The 20,475-nt window shown below is 45.8% G+C and overlaps 6 protein-coding genes across 6 annotated transcripts; 4 read left to right on the forward strand and 2 right to left on the reverse strand.

Annotated features, from left to right (window-relative positions):
- Nucleotides 1–282: 282 nt before the first annotated feature.
- Nucleotides 283–3,107, forward strand: EYB26_001826 (uncharacterized protein; the record flags this gene model as incomplete). Its single annotated transcript, XM_054261134.1, has 5 exons — nt 283–957; nt 1,016–2,099; nt 2,148–2,570; nt 2,632–2,992; nt 3,047–3,107. 5 exons carry the CDS (start codon nt 283–285, stop codon nt 3,105–3,107), a joined length of 2,604 nt encoding a protein of 867 aa, XP_054117109.1.
- A 2,465-nt stretch (nt 3,108–5,572) lies between these two features.
- Nucleotides 5,573–7,514, forward strand: EYB26_001827 (uncharacterized protein; the record flags this gene model as incomplete). Its single annotated transcript, XM_054261135.1, has 4 exons — nt 5,573–5,579; nt 5,638–6,145; nt 6,205–6,836; nt 6,895–7,514. 4 exons carry the CDS (start codon nt 5,573–5,575, stop codon nt 7,512–7,514), a joined length of 1,767 nt encoding a protein of 588 aa, XP_054117110.1.
- Nucleotides 7,515–8,228: 714 nt separating this feature from the next.
- On the reverse strand, nt 8,229–8,936 carry EYB26_001828 (uncharacterized protein; the record flags this gene model as incomplete). The annotated part of the gene is made up of 4 exons (XM_054261136.1): nt 8,229–8,271; nt 8,344–8,592; nt 8,731–8,763; nt 8,917–8,936. The coding sequence occupies 4 exons, from the start codon at nt 8,934–8,936 to the stop codon at nt 8,229–8,231; spliced, it is 345 nt and encodes a 114-aa protein (XP_054117111.1).
- Nucleotides 8,937–11,265: 2,329 nt separating this feature from the next.
- On the forward strand, nt 11,266–14,800 carry EYB26_001829 (uncharacterized protein; the record flags this gene model as incomplete). Its single annotated transcript, XM_054261137.1, has 11 exons — nt 11,266–11,384; nt 11,434–11,740; nt 11,809–12,437; nt 12,493–12,594; nt 12,642–12,868; nt 12,927–12,960; nt 13,012–13,205; nt 13,259–14,135; nt 14,195–14,380; nt 14,444–14,594; nt 14,648–14,800. 11 exons carry the CDS (start codon nt 11,266–11,268, stop codon nt 14,798–14,800), a joined length of 2,979 nt encoding a protein of 992 aa, XP_054117112.1.
- A 783-nt stretch (nt 14,801–15,583) lies between these two features.
- EYB26_001830 (uncharacterized protein) lies at nt 15,584–19,469 on the forward strand (the record flags this gene model as incomplete). The annotated part of the gene is made up of 9 exons (XM_054261138.1): nt 15,584–16,631; nt 16,698–17,041; nt 17,107–17,299; nt 17,359–17,802; nt 17,879–18,460; nt 18,517–18,628; nt 18,687–18,959; nt 19,011–19,360; nt 19,405–19,469. The coding sequence occupies 9 exons, from the start codon at nt 15,584–15,586 to the stop codon at nt 19,467–19,469; spliced, it is 3,411 nt and encodes a 1,136-aa protein (XP_054117113.1).
- A 115-nt stretch (nt 19,470–19,584) lies between these two features.
- On the reverse strand, nt 19,585–19,903 carry EYB26_001831 (uncharacterized protein; the record flags this gene model as incomplete). The annotated part of the gene is made up of 2 exons (XM_054261139.1): nt 19,585–19,826; nt 19,882–19,903. The coding sequence occupies 2 exons, from the start codon at nt 19,901–19,903 to the stop codon at nt 19,585–19,587; spliced, it is 264 nt and encodes an 87-aa protein (XP_054117114.1).
- Nucleotides 19,904–20,475: the final 572 nt, after the last annotated feature.

Raw genomic sequence — 20,475 nt, forward strand, 5'->3', positions numbered from 1 at the left:
TCGACAGTGATTGGTCAATGTCGAGGGTGAGTGGGGAGCGGTCTGCCGTATCTTATCTCCGTCACTACGTAGCTCTCGTCTCTCCATCCAAACACTGCTTTCCTTCCATCATCTCCTTCCTCCATCAATCGCCTACGAACTACGAAGTATTTCGTCCTCGATCGTCCATTCGATTACGACGGTCAACATTCCCATGTCAACAACCTGAGCCGCAGGTTTCGCCAACCGCTTCCCATTCAAAACCTCATCTCCATCTCCGTAGGAGATACCGAGCTAGGGTAGATGCAGCAAAATCCAAAACCGAGCGGACACCAGAGCAGCAAGCGCGGGACCGTCGGGAAAAGGAAATCCGTTCATAACGAAGGCCTACAACAAAGGAATATCTCGGAGCTTTTCTCGAGCGGCAATCAGCAATCGTCCTCGTCAACACCAGCGTCCACGGCGAAACGCCTTCGAAGTTCGACTTCCCCGAGCAGACCGAGTAGAGATAATTTGAGTTCGGCGGATAAGATGTACAATTTTTCGTCAAGTTCGGAGTCTCCCAAGGCGGCTGACAGGTTCTCGCGGAAGATTGGGGGGCCTACTGTTGTGTCGCGACCGAGCAATTTCACGCCACATACAGGTGCCAAAAGACTGGTCGTTAAGAATCTTCGCTCGGGGCCTCGGCTGAATCAGGATGAATATTTTGATGGTATCTGGACTCGATTGTCGGCTGCATTAGATACGATTTTTGACGGAGGAAGGCCCGCTGCTTCGCTTGAGGAATTGTATAAAGGCGCAGAGAATGTTTGCCGTCAAGGCCGAGCGGCAATTTTGGCAAAGAAGCTACAGGAGCGATGTAAAAGCTATGTAGTGGACAATCTACGACAGAATATGGTGGCTAGGGCAAAGGACGGGGCTGATATTGATGCATTGCGGTCCGTGGTCGATGCGTGGGCAGCATGGAATACGAAGCTGGTGGGAGATTAACTATCGACCACAACTGGAATGAATTGAGACGCTGACTTGTTCGCAGGTTACTATTCGATGGATATTCTACTATCTAGATCAGTCATTTTTATTGCATTCAAAAGACTACCCTGTTATCAACGAGATGGGATTGAACCTATTCCGGACACATATTTTCCTCGACGAAGCGCTGAAGCCGAAGATACTACAAGGTGCTTGCAATATGTTTGCAGACGACAGAGCCAGCACAGGAGACAAGTCACAGGCTGATTCGGATCTTTTGCGTAAAGCAATTGCCTTGTTTCACGATCTTGGCGTTTATACCCGTCACTTTGAACATCTCTTCCTCTCCGAATCCGAAGCTTTTCTCAAAACATGGTCGAATAAGGAAGCCGAGAGTCAGTATATCGGAACATACGCTGAGAATAGCCACCTGCTCATAGAGCAAGAGTTGACTCGATGTGAGCTGTATGCATTGAATCAGAACACTCAACAGAGCCTGTCGGCGCTCTTTGATGAGTATTTGGTGAGAGATAAGGAGGATGTACTGTTATCAGAGTCCGATTTAAAGGGCTTGATGACAACTGAGAACAAACACGCCCTGGGACGGATTTACTCGCTACTGGAACGAGTCAAGCTAGGCCATAGGCTCAAACCGTCGTTCAGCAAATACATAGAAGAGCAAGGAGCGACTGTAGTCTTTGATACAGAGCGGGAGTCTGAAATGGTTGTTCGGCTACTCAATTTCAAGCAACAGCTTGATGATACCTGGGCAGAATCCTTCCACAAAGACGAGTCGCTTGGTCATACCCTTCGCGAAGCATTTGAGCATTTTATGAACATGACTAAGAAAACGCAGGCCAGCTGGGGTACAGACAATTCCAAGACTGGAGAAATGATTGCGAAATACGTGGATAACCTACTCAAAGGTGGATTAAAGGTTATTGGCAAGCAAGCAGAGGACGCTGAATTGGCAGACGAAGACACGGAGATCAACAAGCAGTTGGACAAGGTTTTGGATCTGTTCCGATTTGTGCACGGCAAAGCTGTTTTCGAAGCCTTTTACAAGAATGATCTCGCTCGACGGTTGCTTATGGGTCGAAGTGCCAGTGATGACGCAGAAAAGAGCATGCTGGCTCGACTAAAGACAGGTAAGAACCCGACAATTGCTGTAGAATATGAACTAACAGATTTTGTAGAATGCGGTTCTAGTTTTACTCACAATCTAGAGGCCATGTTTCGAGATATGGACTTGGCCAGGGATGAGATGAGCTCTTACAACGCTTACAAGACACAGCGGCGCGACAAATTCAGTCTGGATCTTTCGGTCAATGTGCTATCTGCTGCTGCATGGCCCACGTATCCAGATGTTCCAGTTCGGATTCCACCGGATATTGCCAGAGCCATCAATGACTTCGAGCAATACTATCATACCAAACACAATGGACGAAAGCTGAGCTGGAAACATCAATTGGCGCATTGTCAGCTACGGTCACGATTCGACAAGGGCAACAAGGAAATTGTTGTCAGCTCATTCCAGGCGATCGTGCTGTTGTTGTTTAATGATGTAACAGATGGAGAGACATTGAGCTACAGTCAGATCAAGGAAGCTACAGGGCTGTGTATGTCATCTTCCCCATCCTTGCGTTCTTTTCCTTTGGTTAGTAGGCTAATATCTTCCAGCTGATCCCGAACTCAAGCGAACCCTGCAATCATTAGCATGCGCCAAGTATCGAGTACTCACCAAAAAACCCAAAGGCAAGGATGTCAACGACACTGACGAATTTGCCTATAACGGCGCCTTCCAAGACCCCAAGATGCGCATCAAGATCAACCAGATCCAGCTCAAAGAAACCAAAGAAGAAAACAAGACGACCCACGAACGAGTAGCGGCTGACCGACACTACGAGACTCAAGCGGCGATTGTGCGTATCATGAAGAGCCGCAAGACCATTACGCACGCAGAGTTGATTGTGGAAGTGATCAAGGCGACTCGCAGTCGTGGTGTGTTGGAGCAGGCGGAAATCAAGAAGAATATCGAAAAGTATGTCTTTCCCCTTTGGTAGTTCGAGGAAGGTATAATGCTAACGATTTACAGACTCATTGAGAAAGACTACATGGAGCGCGAGGAAGGAAATCGATACAGCTATTTGGCATAGACATACGGAGTGCAGCATTTTCAGTCGGGAACTATGCATAACTTGGACACTGTCGATACGAGTTGACAGATACGAGACGAATCCATTGACGACGAAGCAATTCTCATGATTATGAAACGACATAGGTACATATTAAGATTGTAGCTTATGAATTCTATCAATAAGAACATGTGACTAGAATCTAATACTAAAGCATCGCGTCTTTATCCACTCTTCCTCGGCCGGAAAGCCAAGGGGGGTAAAAGAAGAAAACCACGGAGCAACGCCGATGGTCATCTCGGCTACATCCTCCGTGCGGTTAATTGCTTAGTTTCTCTTTTCATGGCCGTCGAACGGAAGACTCCGAATGAGTTATCCGATAATTTCTGTTGCAATTCCCATTCTACGCACTATATTATGGAATGAATCCCGTGTTGCCTTGTGTAGAATGCTTCTGAAGGGTGTTGGGTGTAATTTATGTATGTATGTATCAATACGCGCTGGATACGGCTTACCCCAGCTGTTGGGGTCAGGGACGGGCCAATTATGAGCACCCCAGCCCATCGGATTGGCAAATTTAAGGGTAACTGTATTGTATTTGGAATACACACCTGTAGATACATACGATTGTTTATAGTAGTGTTGTGTTGTTAGTAATGTGCCTCGTCGAGAGGTCACTGTCATACAAGACATACAACTTGAAGCTATACATACACTGGAATACAGTAACTAACTATCAGAAAAGAGTCTAGAACTCGGTACCTCAACCTTCAGGGCCCGTACCAAGTGAGAAAGATGACCCCGCGGAATATCCTGAAACAGGAAAGCCGTGGATGGTGGTCCACCAATCCGCTTACTATTTTTCTTTGAAGTTAGTTACTCTAGTACAACAGGCTATATACACAGTCACTTGATTCACCATTATTTTTTTCTTCTTCTTCTCTTTTCCCGTTTTTTCTATCTACTGAGGAATTGACTGTTCGAGTACACACCGTATGCCGAACCGATTCGACCGTCAATCTGGTCAGACCCCATGTTTAGGTAGGCTCTACCTGCTAAATCGGTCAAAAGATTCAAACGAAAGTACATAAGTAGAAATGCCAGCCCCACGAGCGGAGCACAATGTGGAGAATCCTGGCATCAAAACACGTCCATGTGAGCAGAAAAAAAGTAGCTACACTGCCAGCTAACGAGACAGCGGACAAAAAAAAGAAATATGGAGAATATGGTTCGATGAGGTGCTTTGCTTGCTTATCGGCTGGCTCTTTCTAGAATGGAGCTCTACCCTGGGAAGTAAGCTGTGCCTTGCTTGGATAGAGCTATTCCGTACACCCCTAATTATCAAATATTCCGTTGATATCAGTATGATATATGATCTATGATCAACGGCAGATCAGGATATTGGGATATAAGTAGTCTGCATTCCCTCGTTGTCTTTCCTGGCTTCTAGATTCTCAATCAATTGCTTTCTTCTCTCCTTCTGTCATTGTAAAGATTGTTCAAGTTTTGGGACTCTTCCTCTAGGTTTTCTTCTGTTACTACTAGTACAGGTACGTACTTTCACTCTGGAAGATAGGTATGCGTAACACGCATATCTCTTCCTCAATCTTGCTATCTTCTGTCATCTCGACTTCTTTCTCATCTATTCCATGTCATGTATCCCAAATTGAGTCCTCATCGTCTTTCTACCCCCCACGTCTGGTCCCCCACGTGCTTCAGTCAGATTGTATACTGCACAGTATCCAGAGCAGTATTACTATGCAGTATTCAATCTCACGATTAATCCCAATACCCTCAACTGCGCCCCCACGCTCTGTGGCAGTGTGTACACGGTACAGTGTATAGCTCGTGCCGCGTCGTCTTCATTTCGCCGTCCATGAGATGCTGGATATATTTCTCCGGACACTTCTGTTAGCTAACCAGCTGCTGCGGGGTTTGCAACATTGAAATGGCTTTCCCATGCTGTGTTGAGTGTTTTTCGGACAATAATGTCATACAGAGCTGACAGAAATGCCAACGATTGTTCCCCGTTTCTTCCCCTCTATTCAACATTTCATGTTTCTCAATTCTTGCAAGTCAACATCGGCATTTCCAACATTGAAAGCAACAAGAATCAACAGACAGACCCCACTGACATTATTTGTCTTAGTCTAGAATTATTTCCAGAGAATCGTTACGAACGAACTAAAGAGCTTCCCCACTTCCGTCCAGAACGAACTCGGGGAGTCCCCGCCTTTACTTCAATAGCGCACCTGTCGGCGAACACCCCGACCTATTTACCGTGGTTATTCAGATACTGTCTATACGGGAAAATAAATATTTGCCCCTCTCTTGTTTGCATTGGGAGTTATATTGCCTGTATGTATTGACAAGTATATTTATTTCGTGACTGGCCGACTTCGATAATTTCTTGGGTTATTGCTTGGGGTTTTGTTTGGTTTATTGCTTGGTTTACATATTTCCCGATTCGGATACATATATTCACCATGTCTTGTGAGTATCCTAGCATCTGCGCAGACAGAGAAGGGCAAGAGCTAATTTAATTGTGTAGCAAAACACTTCTTCTCCGATGCTTTCTCCCTGGTCATCGAGGCCCTCCGCTCCCTGACCATCACCAACCCATCTCTCGCCTTTGACGAAGAGAACAAAATCATCTTCCGCCGTCCTGAAACCTACAACAAATCCAATGTCGCCGTCATCAGCGGTGGTGGCTCCGGCCACGAACCTGCCTTTGCCGGTTACGTCGGAAAGGGGTTCTTGACTGCTGCTGTTGCTGGAACCATCTTTGCGTCGCCTTCTGCGGAGCAGATTAGCAGGTGTACCATTGAGCGCCTTGACACCGAAAAGGGTGTTTTGATTATTCCCATGAATTATACGGGAGATGTGTTGCATTTCGGCATGGCTGCTGAAAAGACAAAGGCTGCTGGACGGCCGGCCGAGTTTTATGCTATTGGTGACGATGTCGGTGTTGGACGTAAACGTGGTGGTAAGGTCGGTCGTCGTGGTCTTGCGGGTGGTATTTTGGTCATGAAGATTGCCAGTGCTTTAGCAGAGACTGGGTATGTCTTCCATTTCCTCTTATTTCTGTGGCGTTTTCGCATGTACTGATGATTTGCAGCGCCTCGTTGGAAGAAGTATACCGCATTGCACAGCTTTCCGCCGAAAACACCGTAACCCTCGGTTCTTCCCTCGAGCACGTCCATGTCCCCGGTCGTGAAGTCTCTAATGAGTTCGTGCCCAACGATGAAGTCGAAGTCGGCATGGGTATCCACAACGAGCCCGGCTCTCACCGCATGAAATCCGCCACTCTGCCCTCCTTGATCAAAACCATGCTCCTTCAACTCCTCGACCAGAACGACACAGACCGTGCTTGGGTGACCCGTCAAGCAGGCGACAAGTTCGTCTTGTTGATCAACAACTTGGGTGGTGTCAGCACCCTTGAATTGTCCGGTATCACTGCCGAGGTCACCAAACAACTTGCTACTGATTACGATATCAAGCCCGTCCGAACTCTGCAGGGAACATACTTGACCAGTCTGAACGGCCTTGGTTTCAGTGTCTCGCTTTTGAAGCTTGTCGATTCTGGCCTTGGTGCTGGCAGGTCTTTGCTTGAGCTTCTCGATGCTCCTACCGAGGCTGTTGGCTGGGCCGCTCCTATCCAACCCTCAACCTGGGAGAAGCACGCTGCCGACGCACCCGTCGAATTCAAGAAGGCTGACTTGGCTCAAGATCAGCCCAGTAACCTCAAAGGTACCTCTCTCCATTTTAGTGACTGGGCTGTTGTGGTTCTGCCAGCTAACGTAAATAGTTGACCCCGCCACTCTCAAGAAAGCCCTCACATCCGGCCTCAAACGCATGATCGCCGCTGAGCCCGAAGTAACACGCTATGACACCGTCATTGGCGACGGCGACTGCGGCACGGGTCTCAAGCGCGGCGCAGAATCCATCCTGAAAGTCCTCGAAGGTGAGATCACCGACGACATCGTCCTCACAGTCGACAAGTTCGTCGACGCCGTCGAAGCTACCATGGATGGAACCTCAGGTGCCATCTACGCCATCTTTTTGAATTCGCTTGTCCACGGTCTCCGCGCTCAGGACTCCGGGTCTGCGACACAGGTCGATGCCAAGCTCTGGGGTCAAGCCCTCAAGTCTGCCGTCACCTCTCTATCCAAATATACCCCTGCACAGGTCGGTGACCGTACGTTGATTGACGCCCTTGTGCCATTCTGCGATACTTTGACCAGCACCGCGGATATCAAGGCTGCTGCGAAAGCGGCTCGGGACGGTACCGAGGCTACCAAGCACCTCAAGGCTAGCCTTGGTCGATCCGTGTATGTGGGTAGTGAAGAGGAGTGGTTGGGCAAGATTCCGGACCCCGGTGCTTATGGGTTGTCCGAGTTCCTTACTGGTCTTGCTGAGGGGTTATAAATATGCATACCAACGTTGTTGGTGACAAAATTTTTCTGATTGATGTGATGTGTCATGTTCCTTCTTTCATTTTGGTTGTTAGGTCATTTTTAGTTGAGCGATATTGGTTTGATTAATTGAGCATTCATGAAATTTTTCAGTTTGAGGTTGTTCGTATGGTTGCGTTACTTTACTTTTTATCTTAGTGGGTCATGTGATACACATCAACATTTGACAAACCACTCCTACAATCTTTAAATATTTTCGATCTGGTCGACAAGACAGCGTATCTCAATTGGTATATCTAATCACACACTGCATGAATAATGAGACTCAATTCGTCCACAAACGAGTAAGAAGGAACACAATCCCCAACGCCAGCGTTCGCTTTTAAAGTATTCGCCTATTCCCTAGGTCCGTAAACACAATATATGCCAGTATAGTCTTTGTTTTTATCTTGATTTCAATTCTCGGTTCTCGGTATGTGCTGGCTGCGTCTCATAGAAAAAGGCTTGATCAACCGTGATCATTGTGGTAGGCTGGAGGTATACCACATATTTCGTCGCACGATACATATGAAAAGGCCAAGAATTGTGCCTCAAGTGGCCTTGTCAAATCAAATGACTTCCCGTTCGTCGGGGCATTTCGACCGCAAATACTATAGTCGATATCGGCGTTTCTATAAAGACGAAGAGTGACCGAGACCGGACCGAAAGGATAGTCGCAAAGGTAAATTTAACTGAGCAAGACAAGAATCACCGAATCGCCTCGTAGAAACCTGTAACGTAACCTAGTCAGTCACACACACACACATATCCATATAATCAATAAAGACGCAGGGGAAGTATACATCTTGCTAATAAACCGATCCTTATTAACACCACGCCCCTTGCCACCCTTCGGCTTCTCCGTCCACATCTCCTTGACATTCTCCAAAACCATATTGCAGTGACGATCAAACGCTTTCACGCGAGCGAGCAATTTGCGGTTGTTGCGGCAGGAGATGAGGACTTGTGTGTGGGTTCGAGTGGCTGTCTGGAGGAGGGATAAGGGGCCGGCTGTGAGCTCATGTTCTTCGACGAGGCCGACTTCGTATTCACTGTTGCATTGAAACGATTAGTATATTATTTGTTTTAATGCCGTACTTCGACTAGGCTGATTGTAATTGAAGCGGCGTAGGTATGGCAGCCTGGCATGGATTCTTGCTTGATTGAACTGAAAAGGAATAGCGACGTACGTGAGCTCATTGCGAGGCTTGTTTAAAAGATCCCTATGTGACAAAGATAGAAGGTTAGCGCACGTAGCTCATAGGTATTAGCTGATAGAAGTGTCGAAGTAGCAAACAGCTATCGGGCTGATTGTTTGATATCGCGCCGATTACAGCTGGTGGACACTAATACTCAAAACATGAAAGATTACTTACTGAATCTTGGCGTCAGACATGCTGGGCAGTCAGAAAAAAGAAGCGACAAGTGCGAATATTGAATATCAAGATCGCTCCTCCAAGTTTCTGCACTTTTGCGATTGCTGAGTTGATGCTCCGAAGCCAGTTGATTCCGCCCGGCAGAATAGTGCCGTCACGTGAGCTAAACATGCACTAGCCCCAACACGGTTAGACGCTGGCGAAAGGGTTTTAGGGTTATTTGTCAGACAATACTCCGTAGTTAGTTAACTAACTAACTAGTTAACTTACTAAGGCTGACCTGTATAACTCAGTGGCAGTGTTATATGTTTGTTTCTTGTATTCTACAGTGTGGAACTCGCTCTATTGTAGTTGTTCGGTATACCATTTTACTACGGTTGTCATGCTTCTGAAGCCTTTGTGAACTGGGCGGGCATCGACAGTGTTATCCATAAAAGTGTACAATTGACGGTTCAGTGACAACTCGTGGATATGTTGCCAGCCTCGAAACCAGCATGGTAAGAACGAGAATGACATCGTCGAACACGCCAATTAGAATCGAGGGTGGCAAACTCTGCGCTGCAAATTTAGTGTCCTCTAGGCTGTAACAGATCGTGGTCGCCTTTATTTGTAATCTCTGTCCATTACGGTTGGCTTTTTTGAGCCTCATAATTTTGCACTACAGCTTTAGCTCCTCTGTGAGTATCTTTGCTTGCACTCTGTCAATATGAGGCTATGCACTGCACTGCAGTTTTAGCTCCCTAGAGGACTTGTTGTCGGGATAAACTGCGACTATGCTCTATCCATAGTGTTCGAGGGGTATGAGGCTCATGAGGCTCTATGAGGCTCTGCACTGCACTGCAGTTTTAGCTCCCTAGAGGACTTGTTGTCGGGATAAACTGCGACTATGCTCTATCCATAGTGTTCGAGGGGTATGAGGCTCATGAGGCTCTATGAGGCTCTGCACTGCACTGCAGTTTTAGCTCCCTAGAGGACTTGTTGTCGGGATAAACTGCGACTATGCTCTATCCATAGTGTTCGAGGGGTATGAGGCTCATGAGGCTCTATGAGGCTCTGCACTGCACTGCAGTTTTAGCTCCCTAGAGGACTTGTTGTCGGGATAAACTGCGACTATGCTCTATCCATAGTGTTCGAGGGGTATGAGGCTCATGAGGCTCTATGAGGCTCTGCACTGCACTGCAGTTTTAGCTCCCTAGAGGGCTTGCATGCCGAAATAAACTGTAGCTATGTTCTATACATTATGTTCGAGGGGTATGAGGCTCTACTTTGCACTCTAGCTGTACCTTCCTAAAGGATTTGTTTTCGGTATAAACTTTGACAGTGCTCTATCCATTGTGATCGAGGGGTACGAGGCTCTCTGAGGCTCTGCACTGCAGTTTTAGCTCCCTAGAGGACTTCGGTCGTTAGCTCGAGTCACCTGACGTGGCTTCGACCAGTATTTGCACTACATTTTTACTCGAGGGATTTCTGGAGGCTATTTTACCTGGAATCTCTACAATGTCGAACTTTTTAGTCCATGCCCAGTGTTGATCTTTGGTACCATCCTCAACATTTTGAGTACAGTGTTGAGATCCAAGTCCTCACTAATAGAGAATCGTCAGCCTTGTGCTTCGAATATCTCTGTACAAGCTATCCTCATTCAAGAAGGTGTGCACTGCAATTTTAGCCCCTTGGAGGGTTTTACGACCGGCCAAGATCCCTTGTTTTGGACTCGTTGCAGACATGTCACATCGCATGATTGGATCAACTACTCCGCACTGACCTCTTATTTCAGCGATGGGCTCGAATATAATTTTTGTAATTAACTGGTGTATCAATACGAATCTGGTTGCGTAGAATGAGGCTCAGAAGAGAGGAATATTTTTAAAGACCTTGAACAATAGTCGACTACACATCCGACACTTCATACATCACATTTCTAGCTCCCGAGAGAGGGGTTGCCGACAGGCTGGTGCTATCCAAGACTCACAAGGTTGTGTAAAAGAAAAGGTGATTTTCATGTCTGTGTGACAAATTGCGCCTTGCGATTGGAACAACGTGGCTCAGCCTCGCAATAACCCAGCGTCGCAAAAACCCAGCCTCGCCCAATTGCACTGCAATTTTAGTGTCTCAGAGGACATTTTGTGTACTGCGATCTTAGCGTTATCTGAGAGGACTTGCTTTGGATTGATCCACGACGAAGCAAAACGTCCAAGGTATGTAAAATACTGGTGGAATCAAGCAAGTACGAGAAAGTGAATTAGCTATTCTATTTATATTATCAAATAATCGATTCTCAAGACAAAACGTCTGTTCCTTTATTTTGATTAAAGAGGGTTCTCCGTTCAATTCCGGACCTACTCACCTTTCATGTCGCTCAAGCGCTTGCTTAATCCTGAGGATGGAACTGGTGCTGACAATGCACGGGCACAAAATCGCTCCTTTTCGCAAGAAGGAAGGCTAGATAGCGCTGAAATCGAACCCTTCTAGTAAGAGTCACTGGTCAGCATAGCATGTCACCGTACTCATGAACAAAAGTTCTCCAAGTCCCTTTGAGAGGGATACTCTTCTAGCAGGGCCTTCCTTTCAAGCCCATCTTTATGCAGACAGCCATGTCTTGCCCAATCTACCAGCCGAGACGACTCTTTCGAGCCAGGAAGACCTTTTCGTTGGCTTTGATCAGAGCTGGTTTTCTCAAGCAGAACCTGAGTATGTCATGCCAATCAGTTCCACGCCTGCTGTGATTTCCATCGATTCGGTGGGGGGTCTTCAGGAGGGTCTTCAGGGGGTTTTCAATGCAGGCGTTGAGGCCTCTGTCGCAGAAGAGCTGGTATGTTATGGAATGGTTAGTCTCAATCGCCTTCTAGATCGCTTTCTAATTTTCAAGAAGAGCGTGTATTTACAGTTGCATAGTTTTACAATGAGAAGGTCAAGCTTGTGGGACAGGGCGAAGAGCTACAGAAAAGGTTACAAGATATCAGGAATGGCGGCTCGCACTTTCCCAGAAGCCAAACCCTCCGAGTCCAACCATCAACTGAATTACAGCTGTTCCTCAAATTTGCCGATAACGGGGATTTGGGATACCTCTGTGAGAAGATGGAGCGCGGGTTGAAGGATCTTGCCATGGAACCTCTTATTGAATTCGATGCTCTAGTGAATTTACAAATCCTCGGTGATGCGATCCGACGGGCTCAAAAGCAATCCGATGCTGCGATCCGTGTAGATGTGAATATTTACGGACCAGAAGCATCTCGTGACAGAGTGGGAAAATACCTCTCGGATAAGGGCCTTTTTCTACAGCCTCCCAACGAGCGGCGTAGGGGAACGAGATATGATAACCCACATATTTTACAATTAGATGATTTGGGTGGATCAGACACAGAGGAGGACAATTCAGACAGCGATGTTGCCTCTTCTGATGCATCTTCAGAACAAAACGAGGATTTTCAAGAGACGATTGCGGAAGTCTTCAACTCGTTGACCCGATCAGATGATCTCCGTGGAGTCAGGGGAAGCGAAGGCTTGAATAGAACTTTATATCCGTAAGTTCTACATTCAAACTACAAGGATCTCAAAGACTAATACTCAATCTCAAAGGCATCAAGAAGAGGCTTTATTTTTCATGTTACAGCGAGAAACTGGAGATATACCGGACAAATATCGCCTTTGGCAGCCGGAAATCATCGATGGAGCACAAAAGTAGGAGGGTGCCTATTAACACACACCTACAAAGCTAACACTTTTAGGTACCGACACGTCATCACCAAAGCTCAACAAGATGAATTGCCAGACGAAAGCGGAGGAGGTATTCTTGCGGATGAAATGGGAATGGGGAAATCTCTGACTACCTTGGTGTTGATCGAAAAGACGCTGAGTGACGCGCTTAAATGGGCAGAAGAACGTAAGACTCAATCAGATGATTTGATGGCCAAACGACACTGTCGAGCAACTCTAGTCATTGTCCCTTCTCATGGTAAGTGGTTTCCTCCAGCAAGCCAACGTGTCAAATTCCAAAGCTAACCCTTTTCAAGTCCTAATCAATATGTGGACTAGAGAAGTAGAAGAGTAGGTGACCCTCATTTTCATGTCAAAAATATGCTAATATATGATCTCCAGGCACTTGGACGGCAGCTTACGAGTCTTCAAATATCACGGAAAGGATCGAAAAAAGCATCTGAGCGAAATAGAGCACTATGATATTGTTATTACTACCTATAACACACTTGCTAGAGAACATGGCATAAAGAACAACGGTGGTAGTCAAAGCCCTCTACATGAAGTTGAGTGGTATCGTGTGGTTCTAGATGAAGGCAGGTTGAAACGACAAGACAAGTCAACGATGGAAGTACTGACCGTTAAACAGCCCACATGATTCGTCGCCAGGCTACTACTTTCCATCATGCAGTGCGTGATCTATCCGCAAAATCTCGTTGGTGTTTGTCCGGAACTCCAATTCAGAATAGTTTAATCGATCTCGGAGCACTGCTTGTTTTCATACAAGCAAAACCATTCCATCACCTGGGAATCTTCCGTTATTGGATTTCCAATCCGTTCGAAGCGAGATCAACCAGGCATCGCGCTATTGAGAGACTTGCTCTGCTACTCGAGGGAATATGCCTGAGACGCACAATCGAGAGAGTAGCTCTCCCAGGTCGACGAGAGGAGACACATGTAGTCGAGTTTACTCCGGCTGAACGCAAGCATTACAAGGACACAAACAGGGCAATGCAGCGTTTTATTATCCAAAAGGTTGGAGAATACAACGAACAAAAAACGTTTGGCATGTTCCAGATATTTCTCCAGCTCCGGAGTCTTTGTAATCATGGAACATATCAACGTCCCTTCTCATGGACTAAAAAAATTCTGTTTGACGAGGAGGCGGACCCTGTCTGTTCAATCACGCGTGATAGTCTGGCTCGTTGTGTCGGCTGCAGAGAGCCCTTGCCATTAATTTCTAGCGAGAGTAGGCCGGCATACGCCGAAAATTGCAAACATGTTCTGTGTCAGGAGTGTTCCCCAGCGACAGAAGATTCCTCAGATCCCGGTATACGACCTAATTGTCCGATATGCAAGTCTCAAAGGGTCATGCCATTTTCCTTGAGCCGCAATAACCACCCTCAATCTCGTGAATCAACGGACACAGAAAACGACGATGATGGCTACTTGCGGTCAAATGGTTACTCGTCCAAGATGACCATGCTTGTATCGGACGTACAGAAAGCCTTGAATACTACTAAAAGGTAATTCCAAACTCTGTGCCTAACTTGAATAATCTCAATGAAGTCTAACTGGGTTACAGTATTATATTTTCTTGTTGGACAAGAACACTCGACCTCATCGGAAAACATTTGAGCAGCGCCAACATAGAATATGCTCGTATTGACGGCAAGACACCGCTGTCTCAGCGCCAAAAGATTCTCGATAGTTTTGATCGCACTAGGAATATTCCTATTCTGATAATGACTACGGGCACTGGAGCTCTTGGGTATGTCTGATAATATTCATTTACTTTCTCCTATGACAGATGAGAGACTCATCAAAGACACAGCTTGAACCTCAAATCGGTAAACCGAGTCTTCATCATAGAGCCCCAATGGAACCCTGCTGTTGAGAGCCAAGCCATTGCACGCGCAATCCGCCTCGGGCAAACAGAGCAGGTATTAGTAATTCGCTACCATGTGAAGGGAAGCATCGAGGAGGTGAGTTGTTTTCCATCCTGATGTCGAAACTGCGGTGGCTAAATTTCCTATAGAACATGTGCGAGCAACAAACGCAAAAACTGAAGATCAGCAAGATGGATTTCAGAAAGGACTTTTTGACCATCCCGTCCAGTGTTTCCAACGCCGATAGTGAAACTGTCTCCGGCCAAGCTACACCAGAATCATCATCTGATATGACGACGTAATGGTGCTTCTTAGGTATCTTTTGGCTGATGACTCTGAAAGATTATAGAACGCTGTTATACAATCCAGGTATGCAATATCTCTAGAATCTATCTACATTTTTAGCTAACTATAACACGTATGTAGACCGTACACAGGCTTTTTTTGTTTCAAGATTAGGTCAACTTCTAAACATCACCATTGACCCAATTCAGATAAGTTAGTTCATAGTTATCCAAACACCGCTATATCAACCGTGAAGGTCGGAGTCAACTGGTGTAGCCTCTTTCGTGATGTCCGACCGCAGTCGGCTCATGATGCGGGTGTTATACCGTAGGAGTTAGGGCACAATCCTCCTTTACCCTAACCGTTCAGATCCAGATGGCTAATCGATCTCAAGATTATTTATTATTATTATAAGTGAGATGCCATCAATGGGAACAGAAATCTTTATAGTTATTTTCTTAAGCCGCCAATATGCCCTTAAATGAACTATCGCCTGTTGTACTTAGCCTTGTCGGGTAGGTATTAGTTCCGTTGGGGTAAAACACCGAGCAAGGCTGAGTTCTTCCTTAAGTTAGGTGCATATCATTTGACCACGCTGATTAGTCGGTCATTGCAAGGCAGATTATTCAAGTATAGATCGAAAAAAAAAATTGCCCCAGCCTTGTGTACAAACTATCTGGAGGTTCCGCCCCGTGTCGTTGCGTAACCTAGGTGGTGCTTACTTATTTTTCTTCTCTTTTCGAGTTCTTCGACTCCCCCTCCTTATGTAAACTAGCTCAACATGACTGGCTTCTATCATCATGACAAATCGTCCTTTGAGCCGTAACAACTTTCAGGTTGCTATAATATGTGCCTTGCCACTAGAGACAAACGCCGTTCTATGCTGTTTAGATGAGGTCTGGCATGATGCTCCCCAATACTACGGAAAGTGCGAGGGGGATAACAATGCCTACCTCTTTGGCAGGAGTGGAAGACATGATGTGGTAGTAGTCACCTTAGCTGGGGAAGGAAGAGTGAACGCAGCCAGTTCTGCTCAATCACTGAAAATGAGTTTCAATTCTATCAAGCTCGCTCTTCTCGTCGGTATCTGCGGTGCGATCCCTCTCAAGAAAGACGGAACAGAAATTCTACTCGGCGATGTAATTATTAGCGAGGTTATTGTTGATTTGAGCCATGGCCGACAATACCCCGGCGGCTTCAACAGGAAAGACACACTGTTGGACGTATATGGTCGACCTGACGAGCAGATTTTGGGCCTCATACGCACCTGGAAGACGGCGCTACTCTTGGATAAATTGCGGGAAGAAACCAAAAATAATTTGACAACTTTATTGGGACATCCACACTTGCAAACAGAGTACCCAGGTGCGTGGGAGGACAAACTCTTTCCACCCCAATACGTCCATATGCATCATTCAGATTGTATAGCTTGTTTGAGTGGATTTGCCTGCGAGGATTCTTTGACATCTTCATGCACTGACCTCAACTGCGATGTAAACATGCTCGTCCATCGTGAACGGTTGCTTGAGATATTCAACCTATATCCTGAGATGCCAACTCCTTTCATACATTTCGGTTCTATTGGTACCGGAGACACCGTCATGAAGTCAGCCACACACCGAGAGGAGATTGCAAATGCTGAGAATGTTATAGCATTTGAGATGGAGGGTGCTGGTATTTGGGACAAGTTCAGCTGTCTCGTCATCAAAGGTGTATGTGACTATGCTGATAGCCATAAGAACAAAAACTGGCAGAGTTATGCAGCTTCTGTCGCAGCCTCGGCAATGAAGGTGGTCTTGGGACAATATGTGACCTCACAGAGACAATCAGGACCTGGAGAATCAATTGGTGAGTTACCATTTAGCTCTTAATATCGGGCTTCAGTTCCTTTGGAACCCACTAACAAGCAAATAGTTAATTCCGGAATTCCCACTGATGCGGCGGTCACTCCTCAAAATCTACCCGTCCTTCCAGGCACACATACTCCTCAAGCTTTATTCGATAACATCTTGAACACCTTCGAAAGGTGTTTCGATCAAGAACAGTGGCTCGGCTTCAAAACAACAAGTGCCAGCTCGCTAAAAAGGTCGCTGAAGAAAATTCAGGATGAACAGAAAGCTTCAAAATCAATACAGAACTTAAGACGAATGGAGAGTTTTCTCAAGGGCGTTGAAAATTTAGGCAAACTCATGGAAGAAGCCCTGGGTATTCCAGGCTTTGTATGCTATATTTGGGGCCCAACCAAGCTTTTACTTCAGGTAACAGCTTCCGAATCCCTCATTACTCTCGTCGTGGAATTTGAATAGTGACGTGTCCAAATTAGATTGCAAAGGGACATCCAGATCTACTCGAAGCCTATCTATCTGCATATGACAAAATCGGTGCGGCTCTTCCAACATTTGAAGATTGCCATGAGAGCTTCAAACACCATACGGGACTACAGCGTGTTCTTGCAGAGGTTTTCGGCAATATCCTTGAGATCCACCATAGAATGACTAAACTATTCTGTGGAAGAGGTATAAATTCCAAAAATCACTCGTGTTTACGAGCATTGCTGATGAATAGATTTACGCAGCACTCAAGGACACATTTAAGCCGCTTTGGAAGGACTTTCAACACTGTTTTGAGCATATTCTTCATCAACTACGTTCACATAAAGCGTTGATAGAAGATGAAGCGAGAGTACCAACTAATACCCTTAGGGATATGTCCGCGGACTCGCAACATATCCGAGATCATATTCAACAAATAGCAGGGAACTCGTTTGAATTTGATAGAAAGGAAAGAGAAAGGCAAAAAGCCCTTTACAATGAAGTCCGTGACTGGTTCTCATATTCTCGAAATTTACCAGAGAACGCTGAAGTCGAAAGCGAACATGGCAGGTACTGCTACGATCGAGAACAATATACTGATACAGGGGGCTGGATTTTAAGCCACGAGAAGATTCAGAAATGGCTTTCTCCAGATGTCCAGCAATCCAGTCATTCTATGTTATGGATCAATGGTCGCCCGGGCACAGGTAGAGTTATATGTTTTTAGGATCCCTCCAAGCTGTTGTTCAAAATACTAATCAGACAAAAATATCTTATTTCTAGGAAAAACTTATTTAGCTTCAATCATGATTGAAGCTTGCCTCAAAGATACCTCTGTAGTAACAGCCTACTTCTATTGCAGTGAAAAGATAGAAGGTAGAACCACTGCTATTGCAGTAGTTCGGGGTATTCTTTACCAGTTGGTACGCCATCATCCCGATCTGGCTCCATACTGCTACGAAAAAATGAAGAACTCGGATAGCACAATCCTGTCGTCCTTGAAAGTAGCAAGAGAAATTTTGGGAGTTTTTTGCGAAAGGATTCCACAGCTATATGTCATAATAGATGCTGTTGATGAGTGCCAATCCAGCGAGGAGGCAAAGAACCTGTTGGATACTTTCAAGGATCTCACAAAGAAGTGTGATAACCATTCACCTGGAAAGCTCCGTGTTCTCTTTCTTAGTCAACCAACGTCCGAGATCAGGAATTCTCTTGTCTCTGCCGATACTCTTACTTTGACTCCAGAGCTGAATGTTGGTGACATTCGGAAATACTGTCAGCACAGAACCCGAGAACTGGAAAAGTTTGAGTTTAGTAGTGAAGATATAAAGAACGTCGTTGAGATAATCTGCGCGAGAGCAGATGGTAAGAAGTTCATCAAAACATGTGTTAATACTATTACTTTTCTAATTCATTTCTAGGAATGTTCCTATTTGCAAAACTGGTCATGAATAACCTCGCAAAACAGCCCAACCTTGCACTATTTCGCGACGAAATTACTGGTGCAAGGCTACCGAATGAAATTGATCAAGCGTATGCCTATAGATTGATTATACAACAAACGCTTTATAGAGTGCTTACAAAGTCACAGATATTCCCGAATAATGGAGCGTCTCGAGCGAGATCTGGGCTCAGAACAGTTCAGGTACACGCTGTTGTTGCTCGGATGGTTAGTCTGTTCTAAAAGACCGCTGAAATGGACGGAGGTTCAATCAGCATCGTCGGTCGAAATCGACGTGTGGAACAACTCTAATGTAATGAATATGGATGTCAAGTTACGAGATGATGTACACGAGATATGTGGATCTCTTGTCCAGGTACTTCAAGGTGATAGAGTTGAGCTTGTTCATAGCACTGCGAGAAGGTATGACCGGCCATCCGTCATACAATAACCGAAATTCTAATCACAGACCAGGTTCATAATTGAGCAAAGCGGCATAGATATAGCCACTGCAGAGTGTGATCTGACCCTTCGTTGTCTACGATATCTCACGCTGAACATCTTCGAGCCTAATATAAGAGATTCAGACCTCCGTTTCTATGCACTTCGAGGGGACTTGGCGTTCCAAGACTATGCAGTGTCAACATGGTTCATGCATGTTAAGTCAATGGTGGATACAAACCTAGGACTTATGGTCAGGAACCCAGCATCCTCCGAACTCAACGATCAACTTATCAAGATTCGGCATGTGCTTGGTCGTTTTATCCAATTCTACGATGCAAGCTTCCCAGACGACAATATTCAGCAGCAGACTCAACAAGATTGTGAGGCTTTTTGGCAGTTTCCTTTCCATGCTGATCTTGTCAAGATTTGGCAGCATATCCGCTCAGAGCAAAACAAAGATTTGGTAGCTCGAAACAATGTGAGTATTGATTTACTCAACAAATCATTGAAACGAAATCGCCAACTACTTGAAAAACTGGGCACGACGGAAGATGTGGATCTAAGCATCATATATGGAGACTGCATCTTTCGATGCCCAAAGGTACTATGTTTCTTCTTTCACGAAGGTTTTAAAACCGCTCAAGCGCGTGAAAGTCATGTGGATCGTCACGAGAGACCATTCCATTGTACAGTTGAGAATTGTACAACTGAAGGTCTGGGTTTGGCATCTGAGTCTGCGCTTCGGAGGCACCTCAGAACGTTTCATCCGGAACAGTGTGATCTTAGTGAATCTTTTACTCGGTTGAGTAGAGGACCAACGAGTCAGGCACGCTGGGAGTGTCATATCTGCCATAGGACATTTGTGAGGAACCTCATTCTGCAGGATCATGTGTTGACTCACCGAGGCGAAAGGCCGTGGGCATGTTCGGAATGTGGGAGGCGGTTTACAAGAAGATACGATATGATAAGACATGAAAGGACCCACGAAAGGAGACGCCTGTAGAATTTTAATGGGATTGGGAGTTGTCGTCAATATTCTCCCTTAACGATCTCTTTCAAGTTCATTGATGGAGAGAAGTGCCTGAATGAAATTCACGGTGTCCGACTACGTTCGTTAGGCTGCTGATCCTCCATCCAAATAGGTAGGTAGGGGTTCCCGTCGACTTCCGGTAGCTCGTTTAGCCGTATAATCGGGCTTGTGCTTTGTTGAATTTTATTCGAATTATTTAACTTATCCGGAATAATATACTCGCTGTCATTCAGACTGGCCTAGTGTCAGTGGATATCGCCCAGTCATGGGTTACTCATACGTCCTCCCATTGAACTCTTGGGATCAATACTCCCTTAGGTACCTGCCTAACGGTTAACCGCGATGTCAAGAATTTGCGTCTGACATGTTCGACACTAGGCCAGATAGCGCATCTGCGCCTCGACATGGTATCTTCTGTCTGCCAATCCGCTTAATATCGAAGTATTTCGCGGAATTGCAGGCATT

The sequence above is a fragment of the Talaromyces marneffei genome, chromosome 1 (assembly GCF_009556855.1).
Source record: "Talaromyces marneffei chromosome 1, complete sequence".
In the NCBI taxonomy this organism is placed as follows: domain Eukaryota; kingdom Fungi; phylum Ascomycota; class Eurotiomycetes; order Eurotiales; family Trichocomaceae; genus Talaromyces; species Talaromyces marneffei.